The 12552-nt window shown below is 48.4% G+C and overlaps 1 protein-coding gene across 1 annotated transcript in view; it reads left to right on the top strand.

The window, feature by feature from the left end:
* LOC132835079 (uncharacterized) overlaps nucleotides 1-12034 on the top strand; it is a 73501-nt gene extending 61467 nt beyond the window's left edge. The window contains 2 exon segments of the mRNA XM_060854372.1: nucleotides 8704-10574; nucleotides 10576-12034. Coding sequence (XP_060710355.1) covers nucleotides 8704-10574; nucleotides 10576-11362 — 2658 coding nt within the window. The 3' untranslated portion in view covers nucleotides 11363-12034.
* Nucleotides 12035-12552: the final 518 nt, after the last annotated feature.

The following is a 12552-nucleotide window of genomic DNA, read 5'->3' as shown; positions in this document are numbered from 1 at the left end:
ATACTGCGAGACCGGCAGCAGTTCATGAGCAATTTCCACTTACCTTCCAGTTAGTGACATTTCCTCAGCTTGATTCATCTCTTTGTGGACTGAACCAACCTGACTCTCTGTCAGCCTGATAGGAGATCTCCCACCCACAGCTTCCAACCTCATAGTCCGGGAACCCCGCACTGCCCGGTTCTACCTCCTTCTCAAAATCCACAAGCCTGACCACCCTGGCCGACCCATTGTCTCAGCATGCTCCTGCACCACTGAACTCATCTCTCCCTACCTCGACACTGTCCTATCCCCCCTAGTCCAGGAACTCCCCACATACGTTCGAGACACCACCCACACCCTCCACCTCCTCCAAGACTTCCGTTTCCCCGGCCCCCAACGCCTCATCTTCACCATGGATATCCAATCCCTCTATACCTCCATCCGCCATGACCAGGGACTCCAAGCCCTCCATTTCTTCCTCTCCCAACGTCCCCAACTGTACCCTTCCACCAACACTCTCATTCGTTTGGCCGAACTGGTCCTCACCCTTAACAATTTCGCCTTTGAATCCTCCCATTTCCTCCAGACCAAAGGGGTAGCCATGGGCACACGTATGGGCCCCAGCTATGCCTGTCTCTTTGTTGGCTACGTAGAACAGTTGATCTTCCGTTATTACACCGGCACCACTCCCCACCTCTTCCTCTGCTACATTGATGACTGCAATGGCGCCACCTCGTGCTCCCGCGAGGAGGTTGAGCAATTCATCAACCTCACCAACACATTCCACCCTGACCTTAAATTTACCTGGATCATCTCTGACACCTCCCTCCCCTTCCTGGTCCTCTCTATCTCCATTAATGACGATCGACTTGACACTGACATTTTTTACAAACCCACTGACTCCCACAGCTACCTGGATTATACCTCTTCCCACCCTACCTCTTGCAAAAATGCCATCCCGTTTTCCCAATCCTCTGCCTCTGCCGTATCTGCTCCCAGGAGGACCAGTTCCACCATAGAACACACCAGATGGCCTCCTTCTTTAGAGACCGCAATTTCCCTTCCCACGTGGTTAAAGATGCCCTCCAATGCATCTCGTCCACATCCCGCACCTCCGCCCTCAGACCCCACCCCTCCAACCGTAACAAGGACAGAACGCCCCTGGTGCTCACCTTCCACCCCACCAACCTTTGCATAAACCAAATCATCCACTGACATTTCCGCCACCTCCAAAAAGACCCCACCCCCAGGGATATATTTCCCTCCCCACCCCTTTCTGCCTTCCGCAAAGACCGTTCCCTCCGTGACAACCTGGTCAGGACCACGCCCCCCTACAGCCCACCCTCCCATCCTGGCACCTTCCCCTGCCACTGCAGGAACTGTAAAACCTGTGCCCATACCTCCTCCCTCACCTCTATCCAAGGCCCTAAAGGAGCCTTCCACATCCATCAAAGTTTTACCTGCACATCCACGAATATCATTTATTGTATCCATTGCTCCCAATGCAGTCTCCTCTACATTGGGGAGACTGGACGCCTCCTAGCAGAACGCTTTATGGAACATCTCCGGGACACCCGCACCAATCAACCACACCGCCCCGTGGCCCAACATTAGCTCCCCCGCCCACCCTGCCGAGGACATGGAGGTCCTGGGCCTCCTTCACCGCCGCTCCCTCACCACCAGACGCCTGGAGGAAGAACGTCTCATCTTCTGCCTCGGAGCACTTCAACCCCAGGGCATCGATGTGGACTTCAACAGTTTCCTCATTTCCCCTTCCCCCACCTCACCCTAGTTCCAAACTTCCAGCTCAGCACTGTCCCCATGACTTGTCCGGACTTGTCCTACCTGCCTAGCTCCTTTTCCACCTATCCACTCCACCCTCTCCTCCCTGACCTATCACCTTCATCCCCTCCCCCACTCACCTATTGTACTCTATGCTACTCTGTCCCCACCCCCACCCTCCTCTAGCTTATCTCTCCACCCTTCAGGCTCTCTGCCTTTAATCCTGATGAAGGGCTTTTGCCCGAAATGGCGATTTTACTGCTCCTCGGATGCTGCCTGAACTGCTGTGCTCTTCCAGCACCACTGATCCAGAATCTGGTTTCCAGCATCTGCAGTCATTGTTTTTACCTTCCTGATCTTAATCACTGTCAGTCTGATCTCACTCCCTGTCTGTCTGATCTCACTCACTGTCAGTTTGATCTCACTCACTGTCAGTCTGATCTCACTCTCTCTCAGTCTGAACTCAATCACTGTCAGTCTGATCTCACTCCCTGTCAGTTTGATCTCACTGTGACTCTGATCTCACTCACTGTCAGTCTGATCTCACTCCCTGTCAGTCTGATCTCACTCACTGTCAGTCTGATCTCACTCCCTGTCAGTCAGATCTCACTCTCTCTCAGTCTGAACTCAATCACTGTCAGTCTGATCTCACTCCCTGTCAGTTTGATCTCACTGTGACTCTGATCTCACTCACTGTCAGTCTGATCTCACTCCCTGTCAGTTTGATCTCACTGTGACTCTAATCTCACTCACTGTCAGTCTGATCTCACTCCCTGTCAGTCAGATCTCAGTCCCTGTCAGTCTGATCTCACTCCCTGTCAGTCTGATCTCACTGTGACTCTGATCTCACTCTCTGCCAGTCTGAACTCACTCTCTCTCAGTCTGATCTCAGTCTCTGTCAGTCTGATCTCACTCACTGTCAGTCTGATCTCACTCCCTGTCAGTCTGATCTCACTCACTGTCAGTCTGATCTCACTCTCTGTCAGTCTGATCTCAGTCTCTGTCAGTCTGATCTCACTCACTGTCAGTCTGATCTCACTCCCTGTCAGTCTGATCTCACACCCTGTCAGTCTGATCTCACTCTCTGTCAGTCTGATCTCAGTCTCTGTCAGTCTGATCTCACTCACTGTCAGTCTGATCTCACTCACTGTCTGTCTGATCTCACTCTCTGTCAGTCTGATCTCACTCTCTGTCAGTCTGATCTCGCTCTCTGTCAGTCTGATCTCACTCCCTGTCAGTCTGATCTCACTCCCTGTCAGTTTGATGTTACTCACTTTCAGTCTGATCTCACTCTCTGTCAGTCTGATCTCACTCACTGTCAGTCTGATCTCACTCTCTGTCAGTCTGATCTCACTCACTGTCAGTCTGATCTCACTCTCTGTCAGTCTGATCTCACTCCCTGTCAGTCTGATCTCACTCCCTGTCTGTCTGATCTCACACCCTGTCAGTTTGATGTTACTCACTTTCAGTCTGATCTCACTCTCTGTCAGTCTGATCTCACTCACTGTCAGTCTGATCTCACTCACTGTCAGTCTGATCTCACTCCCTGTCTGTCTGATCTCACACCCTGTCAGTTTGATCTCACTCACTGTCAGTCTGATCTCACTCACTGTCAGTCTGATCACACTCCCTGTCTGTCTGATCTCACACCCTGTCAGTTTGATCTCACTCTCTGTCAGTCTGATCTCACTCCCTGTCTGTCTGATCTCACTCCCTGTCAGTCTGATCTCACTCACTGTCAGTCTGATCTCACTCACTGTCAGTCTGATCACACTCCCTGTCTGTCTGATCTCACACCCTGTCAGTTTGATCTCACTCTCTGTCAGTCTGATCTCACTCACTGTCAGTCTGATCTCAGTCTCTGTCAGTCTGATCTCACTCCCTGTCAGTCTGATCTCACTCTCTGTCAGTCTGATCTCAATCAGTGTCATTCTGATCTCAGTCCCTGTCAGTCTGATCTCACTCATTGTGACTCTGATCTCTCTGTCAGTCTGATCTCATAGAGTCATAGAGATGTATTGCATGAAAACAGACCCCTAGGTCCAACTCGTCCATGTCGACCAGATATCCCAACCCAATCTAGTCCCACCTGCCAGCACCCCGCCCATATCCCTCCAAACCCTTCCCATTCATATACCCATCCAAATGCCTCTTAAATGTTGTAATTGTACCAGCCTCCATCACATCCTCTGGCAGCTCATTACAGACACGTACCACCTTCTGTGTGAAAAAGTTGCCCCTTAGGTCTCTTTTATATCTTTCTCCTTTCACCCTAAAACTATCCCCTCTAATTCTGGACTCCCCGATCACAGGGAAAAGACTTTGCCTATTTACCCTATCTATGCCCCTCATAATTTTATAAACATCTATAAGGTCACCCCTCAGTCTCCAACGCTCCAGGGAAAACAGCCCCAGCCTGTTCAGCCTCTCCCTGTAGCTCAAATCCTCCAACCCTGGCAACATCCTTGTAAATCTTTTCTGAACCCTTTCAAGTTTCGCAACATCTTTCCGATAGGAAGGAGACCAGAATTGCACGCAATATTCCAACAGTGGCCTAACCAAGGTCCTGTACAGCCACAACATGACCTTCCAACTCCTGTGCTCAATACTCTGACCAATAAAGGAAAGCATACCAAATGCCTTCTTCACTATCCTATCTACCTGCGACTCCACTTTCAAGGAGCTATGAACCTCCACTCCAAGGTCTCTTTGTTCAGCAACACTCCTGAGGACCTTACCATTAAGTGTATAAGTCCTGCTAAGATTTGCTTTCCCAAAATGCAGCACCTCACATTTATATGAATTAAACTCCATCTGCCACCTCTCAGCCCATTGGCCCATCTGGTCCAGATCCTGTTGTAATCTGAGGTAACCCTCTTCGCTGTCACTATATCTCTAATTTTGGTGTCATCTGCAATCTTACTAACTGTACCTCTTATGCTCACATCCAAATCATTTATGTAAATGACAAAAAGTAGAGGACCCAGCACTGATCCTTGTGGCACTCCACTGGTCACAGACCTCCAGTCTGAAAAACAACCCTCTACCACCACCCTCTGTCTTCTACCTTTGAGCCAGTTCTGTATCCAAATGGCTAGTTCTCCCTGTATTCCGTGAGATCTAACCTTGCTAATCAGTCACCCATGGGGAACCTTACTGAAGTCCAAATAGATCACATCCACTGAGTCCCTGTCAGTTTGATCTCACTCATTGTGACTCTGATCACATTCCAGTCAGTCTGATCTCACACTCCCTGTCAGTCTGATCTCACTCCCTGTCAGTCTGACCTCACTCCCTGTCAGTCTGACCTCACTCTCTGTCTGTCTGATCTCACTCACTGTCAGTCTGATCTCACTCTCTGTCTGTCTGATCTCAGTCCCTGATCTCAGTCATGGGGAAGGGGGAAGGCCAGTTCTCCCAGCTCAGCTTTACTCTGGTTTGGATTAGTTTAAAAAGTGAGGTCTGCAGATGCTGGAGATCAGAGCTGAAAATGTGTTGCTGGTTAAAGCGCAGCAGGTTAGGCAGCATCCAAGGAACAGGAAATTTGACGTAAGGGCTCTGGCCCGAAACATCGAATTACCTTTTCCTTGAATGCTGCCTAACCTGCTGTGCTTTAACTAGCAACACATTTTCAGTTTGGATTAGTTTAGTTTAGTTTAGTTTGGTTTGGTTTGGTGTGATTTGGTTTAGTTTAGTTTGGTTTGGGTTGGTGTGGTTTGGTTTGGTTTAGTTTGGTTTGGTTTGGTTTGGTTTAGTTTGGTGTGGTTTGGTTTAGTTTGGTTTGGTTTGGTTTGGTTTGGTGTGGTTTGGTTTGGTTTGGTTTGGTTTTTGCAGTCTGGCTGTTCAGAGAAAGCAGTCAGTCAGTTTGTGAGGCTGCTGGTCCAAGAGTCCGCTCCATGGAGGAAGGTGTTCCAGGCTGAATGTCTCTGTCATCTCTCTTTCTTCTGCAAAACCCTGGCTTTGATTTTACCTTTGGTACCAAGGGGTGTTTGTGGCGAATATTGCAAGTATTTGGAACAGCAACATTACGTTGGGATGGTCAGTTGGCTTTTCGAATAGGTTACGTTATTCTATATCCTGTTCTGATTTGTTTGTGTTTCATTCAGTAATCTTGTAAATAAATTCTGTTTTATTTCAAACGAAGTGGTTGGACCAGCTGCATCGCTCCTGGAATATCCACTCTCCCCCTGCTAAAAACAACTCACAAAGTTAGGGTCCGGGCTACTTTCTTGAAGTGTTTTGAGGGGGTCTGGCCCAGTTCATAATAAATTAAAGAGATCCATGACGATTGAGGAAGTGGAGAACTATCAAACTGTAAACTAGACAGATAGTCTGAGATCTGAATCCAAACACTGAGGAACGAGCAAAGGTTTCTCCAATACACCACCAGCCCAGATCATGTGATAGGTATCAGACAGATGTCCGAGGTAGTTACAGAGAGTAGTAGGGGTGTGGTACGCACAGCCTGCAACAGTAGGAGACTCACCAACTTTGAGGGCACTCAAATGCGATTGAGATTTCTGAAGCCTTTCCCTGTTTAGATTAGATTCCCTACAGTGTGGAAACAGGCCCTTCGGCCCAACAAGAGTAACCCACCCAGACCCATTCCCCTACGCTATATTTACCCCTGATTAATGCACCTAACCTACACATCCCTGAACACTATGGGCCATTTAAGTTGGCCAATTCCCCGAATCTGCACGTTGTTGGACTGTGGGAGGAGATCCAGAGGAAACCCAATGTGCAAACTCCACACAGAGAGTCGCCCGAGGGTGGAATTGAACCTGGCTCCCTGGCGCTGTGAGGCAGCAGTGCTAACCACTGAGCCACCGTGCCACTAGAAAACAGTCAATGGCTCTATTCCTCCTACTTGTATAGATAACCTCACACTTTCGCACATTATACTCCACCTGCCACTCCCTTGCTCACTCTCCAAGCCTGTCTAAGGTCTTCTACAGTCTCCATGCTTCCTCAACACTACCTGCCCCTCCAAGGGTGGCTCAGTGGTTAGCACTGCTGCCTCACAGTGCCAGGGACCTGGGTTCAATCCCCACCTCGGGCGACTCTCTGTATGGAGTTTGCACATTCTCCCTGTGCCTGCGTGGGTTTCCTCTGGGTGCTCTGGTTTTTCCCCACACCCCAAAGATGTGCAGGTCAGGGGAATTGCCCATTGTATTAGGTGCATTATTCAGTGGGAAGTCGGTTACTCTTCGGAGGGTCGGTGTGGACTGGTTGGGCCGAAGGGCCTGTTTCCACACTGTAGGGAATCTAATCCACCTCTCTTTGTGTCATCTGCAAATGTAGCAACAATGGCCTTAGCTCCTTGGTCCAGATGGTTAATGTTTAACATGAATAGTTGTGCTCCCAACACAGACAAATGATACTCATGGCTGGGATTATTTCAGTCAGAATGGAACTGGCTGGGTACGGTGTCCTCATCTCGATTGACGGTGCTAAAGCAATGAGGAGGATGTTGTATTTAGCCCTGTCAGGCTGGGAAAGACAGTATGGGGAAGTCTAACTGGGCAGCAGTTCCCCTCCAGTGTTTATTGTGACTTTAATAAGATGAACTGAGGCAGGGGTTGGAAGCTGTCTGCAGGGATCCAATAGGGAGCCTGGGGAAAGGTGGACACCGGTTTAGGAGCTGACAAAATGCTTGGGGAATTTGAAGGGAACAGGAAGTTTGGGACAGGGAATTCTGATGCTACAAGGAAAACAGGCCTCTGCTGTAGTATTGTGTAGAATTCTGTGATCCACACTTTATAAAAGATATCCAGGCATTAGAGAGCGAGTGCAGAACTAACCAGAAGACATAGATTAGCAAAAGAATGAGAGGTCACTGAGGGAATATAGGAACACAAGAAATAGGAGCAATTGGCCAAATAGCCCAGGTCCGCTTCCCCATTTAAAATGGAAGCTTTGGTGTACGTTAACACCACCTTACGGCCCAGTCCCCATATCCCACGACAGAACAAAAATCCACCTATCTCAGTCTTAAATGTTTTCACTGCTGGAGTAATCCATAAACAGCTGGGGTAGAGAATTCCAAGTAATTTTTCCTCCACCAGTCTGAATTGGTTGGTTCCTTCTGTGTTCAATATTCCCTGAGCAGCAGCAACAATCTCTCCACAACTATCCTGTGAACCCCCACTACAGAACCTGAGGCTTGAATCAGATCATCGCTCATTCTTTGGAAACTCTGGAGAAATGGCTCCTTCCTCAGTGAGTTGTGTTATAAAGGTTGGCTGAAACAGATTCAATAATAACCTCCAGAAGAGAGTTTGGACTTGGGAAGGAAATTTTACAAGGTGACCAAGGAGCAAGGGAATGGTGACTAACAGGGGGCTAGCTCACAGAGCCAAATGGCCAATCCTAATGGTACCATAAAGGGCGGCACGGTGGCACAGTGGTTAGCACTGCTGCCTCACAGCGCCAGAGACCTGGGTTCAATTCCCACCCTGTGTTCAGGTTGGAAAATGTTGAATCTGGTATGATTTGTTTTATTTTGTTTCCATCAAGACTGAGGGTGTGCAGTGAGGTTAAATATTTAAAATATCCACGTTGCAGGATCGAGTCAGTCAGACCGTTGTGGTCAAGATAAAGGAATTCCAATTTGTGTAGCCCAGCAAATGCCTCCACGTCCAGGTGGACTCCCTGTGTGGACTCCACACTCTGTGTAGGTTAGGTGAATTGGCTATGCTAAACTGCCCGTAGGGTTAGGTGTAGAGGGAATGGGTCTGGGTGGGTTGCTGTCTGGAGGGTCGGTGTGGACTTGTTAGGCCAAAGGGCCTGTTTCCACACTGTAAGTAATCTAATCTATGTTTCTGTGATCAGAACAGCCAAGGTTAATGCGAGGTGGTAATGTGTAATCCCACCTATTATCAAAGGTTGATGATTTCTTGAGCAATTGTTAACCAGTAATCTGTCTTTTCTCTTTAATAGGACACCATCATGCTGTTCTTGTTTCTATGCCTCCTTGCAGCTTTCACTGTAGCTCTGAAACCTTCCATCAAATCTTGCTCTAGGGACCAGAATAACCTGATTTGTGTGAATCGCAATTTTACTGAGATCCCCCAAGTGCCAACAGACATCGTCCAGCTCAACTTAATCCAAAACAGGATCAGGCTTATTGAAGAGACATCATTTTCTCAGTCACTCGCTCAGCTCCAGATTCTCTTAATTGGATTACAGACAGAGCCACCAATGCGTGTTGGAGCAAGAGCATTTACCAACCTTCCCAATCTGATTTACCTCGATCTGGGAGGAAATAAAGAATTAGACCTGGACGTGGAGGCATTTGCTGGGCTACACAAACTGGAAATCCTTTATCTTGACCACAACGGTCTGACTGACTCGATCCTGCAACGTGGATATTTTAAATATTTAACCTCACTGCACACCCTCAGTCTTGATGGAAACAAAATAAAACAAATCATACCAGATTCAACATTTGCCAACCTGAACGCTTTGAGCAATGTTCATTTTAAGGCAAATGACATTCGCCAGATTTGTCAGAGTGATCTGGACAATGTCCGACCGAGATATTTTAAAACATTCAGCATCTCCTCATACAGACTCTTGTACATAAATGAAAGCTTTGATTGGAAACAGTGTGGCAATCCTTTCAAGGACATATTGCTGTACACGTTGGACATTTCAGGAATTGCCCTTAATGTCCATCAGCTAGAGAAGATGTTTATAGCTATGAAAGGAACACTAATTATCCACCTGAAGATGCAATATCTGTCCACCGTTGGGAGTTCATTTGGTTTTCATAACATAGAAGATCCAAACAAGCAGACACTGGTTGGTCTCAGTGACAGTTCTGTTCTGAATCTGGATATGTCCCACGGCTCCATCTTTACACTTGTAACCCAAGTATTTTCACACTTACCTTCCTTACAGGTACTTACATTATCTTTCAACAAGATCAATCAGATTGAAAAGAACGCATTCTTTGGCCTTGACTCCCTTCTCCACTTAAACCTTTCCTTCAATCTACTGGGGGAGATCTACTCATCGGCCTTCGAAGATCTGAGGAATGTCACCTTAATTGATTTGCAACACAACCACATTGGAATCATTCAACATGATTCGTTCCATGGACTGGATCAGCTGACGACATTGAATCTTCGGGACAACGCACTCTCGGTTATTTCCGGCTTTCACTATCTCCCAAAAATGACTTATTTCTTAGTGGGTCTGAACCGACTCACAACAGTTTATGGCCTGGAGGCACTTTCCATGAGTACCTTTCTTGATTTCTCGAACAATGCCTTTTCCAACCTCAATGTTTTCTATACGATCATGCACCTTCCTTTTGTGAAGCATCTTTTGTTGAGGGAAAACCGTATCTCGATGTGCACACCTGGCCGGACTGATATCATTCCAAAAAACAACCACTTAATCCACCTGGACCTGTCCAGTAACTTCCTCGAGTTGGTCTGGATATCGAAGCAGTGCTGGGAAGTGTTCCATAACCTGACTAACCTAACTGTCCTTCTTCTCAACCAGAACTATCTCACCCACCTCCCCCAAGGTATTTTTAAAGGTTTGGATTCTCTGAAGAGACTCAATTTATCATCGAACTCTCTGACCCAGCTCAGTCAGGATCTGTTTCCTGGTTCTCTTGAAACTCTCGACCTATCTAAAAACCGTCTCATCTCACCCAGTCCAGATGTGTTCAGTTTTGTGAGTCACTTGGACTTGAGGGAAAACCAATTCATCTGCGAGTGTAGTCTCAGGGCCTTTATCGAATGGCTAAATAGCACTGAGGTGGTCTTGGCAGAACCATTAACAGAGATGTACTGTGTGTCCAGAAAATTTACAAGGGGTACCTCTTATTTTTCTAAACACTGATGGGTGTGACGAAGATGCTAATGTAGAGCCGATACAATTTGCTCTCTTTGTCGTCTTCACGACCACGTTACTGATTCTCATCTCCTGTGTTCTTCTCTACAATCACGGCAGAGGTTTGTTCTTCATCTGGTACAAGAGAACAACAACCAAGCTCATTAATGGTCAGAGGGGAGACGGGGAAGGGAAGGACTACAGGTTTGATGCCTACCTCTGTTTCAGTAGGAATGACATTGAGTGGGTGAAGGATTCCCTTCTGCAGTTTTTGGACTCTCAGTTCAATGGGAAGAGCAGGCTTCAAATGTGCTTTGAAGACCGTGACTTCATTCCTGGTGAGGATCATATCACAAACATCCGCGACGCCATCTGGAGCAGTAAGAAAACGGTCTGCATTGTGACCAGGCAGTTCCTGAAGGACGGCTGGTGTGTGGAAGCCTTCAATATCGCACAGAGTCGCCTTTTCCATGAACTGAGGGAAGTGATGGTTGTGTTGGTGGTTGGTCGGCTCCCTGATTACCAGCTGATGAAGTACAAGCCCATCCGGGCCTACATCCAGAACAGGCAGTACATGCGCTGGCCAGAAGACCCACAGGACCACCAGTGGATCTTAGACAGACTGACCGATCAAATTTCACAAGAAGCCAAAAGGAAAACAGAGAAACCTTTCAGCCGCCTGAATTTCTTCAGAAGGAATAAGGCAAACGACAACATCGGGTTGCAACAGATTGCGACGGTGGCGAGATAAGCAATCCTGTGTGTTGTCTGCAGGAGATGGTGGCTGCATGCCAACTGCGAGATTAAACTCCATCTCCTTTTGAGTGGCTCTTCCATCCTCTGACAGCAAAGTACACCATCAATAGGTGACCGTGGCTTTAACACGTGTCTACTGTAACATAACGACTACCTCAACAAATGTGCTTCAGTAAGATACAGGTCAGGCAGCCTGCTCTCAACCTCCCAGTACCCTCTGAGTTCCAGCCCCACCCAGCTCCCGACCCACCCCGACAGAGACCAGGAGAAGAACGCACGGCCAACTCATTTCATATCCTTTTTGTTAAACGGTCTCAGCCTTCATCTCCTACCTCCCTCAGACAGGTCCTCCAACAGAAATAACACAAGGAACTGGGGGATGCTGGAGACCTGAAACAAAGGCAGAGATTACTGGAGAAATTCACCAGCTCTAGCAGCATCTGTGAGAAGGAAGTCGAGTTTGAACATTTCAGGTCCAATTCTGATGAAGAGCCACTGCTTCCTTCCCACAGATGCTGGGTGTCTGCAGGAAGTTCTGTGCTGTTCCAAATTAGCCATTCAGACAGTCTGCACTGCCAGGGCACTGTCAGGGGCACTGTCAGGGGCACTGTCAGGAACACTGTCAGGGGCACTGTCAGAGGCACTGTCAGGAGCACTGTCAGGGGCGCTGCCAGGAACACTGTCAGGGGGACTGTCAGAGACACTGTCAGGGGCACTGCCAGGAACACTGTCAGGGGCACTGTCAGGGGCACTGTCAGGAACACTGTCAGGGGCACTGTCAGGGCACTGTCAGGAACACTGCCAGGGGCACTGTCAGGAACACTGCCAGGGGCACTGTCAGGGGCACTGTCAGGAACACTGCCAGGAACACTGTCAGGGGCACTGACAGGAACACTGCCAGGGGCACTGTCAGGAACACTGCCAGGGGCACTGACAGGGGCACTGTCAGGAACACTGCCAGGAACACTGTCAGGGGCACTGTCAGGAACACTGCCAGGGGCACTGTCAGGAACACTGCCAGGAACACTGCCAGGGGCACTGTCAGGAACACTGTCGGGAACACTGCCGGGAACACTGTCAGGAACACTGCCGGGAACACTGCCAGGGGCACTGTCAGGAACACTATCAGGAACACTGCCAGGGCACTGCCGGAGCACTGCCAGGAACACTGCCAGGGGCACTGTC

This window comes from Hemiscyllium ocellatum, chromosome 3 (genome assembly GCF_020745735.1).
Source record: "Hemiscyllium ocellatum isolate sHemOce1 chromosome 3, sHemOce1.pat.X.cur, whole genome shotgun sequence".
NCBI lineage: Eukaryota > Metazoa > Chordata > Chondrichthyes > Orectolobiformes > Hemiscylliidae > Hemiscyllium > Hemiscyllium ocellatum.
The sequence above is the reverse complement of the archived record's forward strand: the minus strand, read 5'-3'. Positions and strand labels throughout refer to the sequence as shown.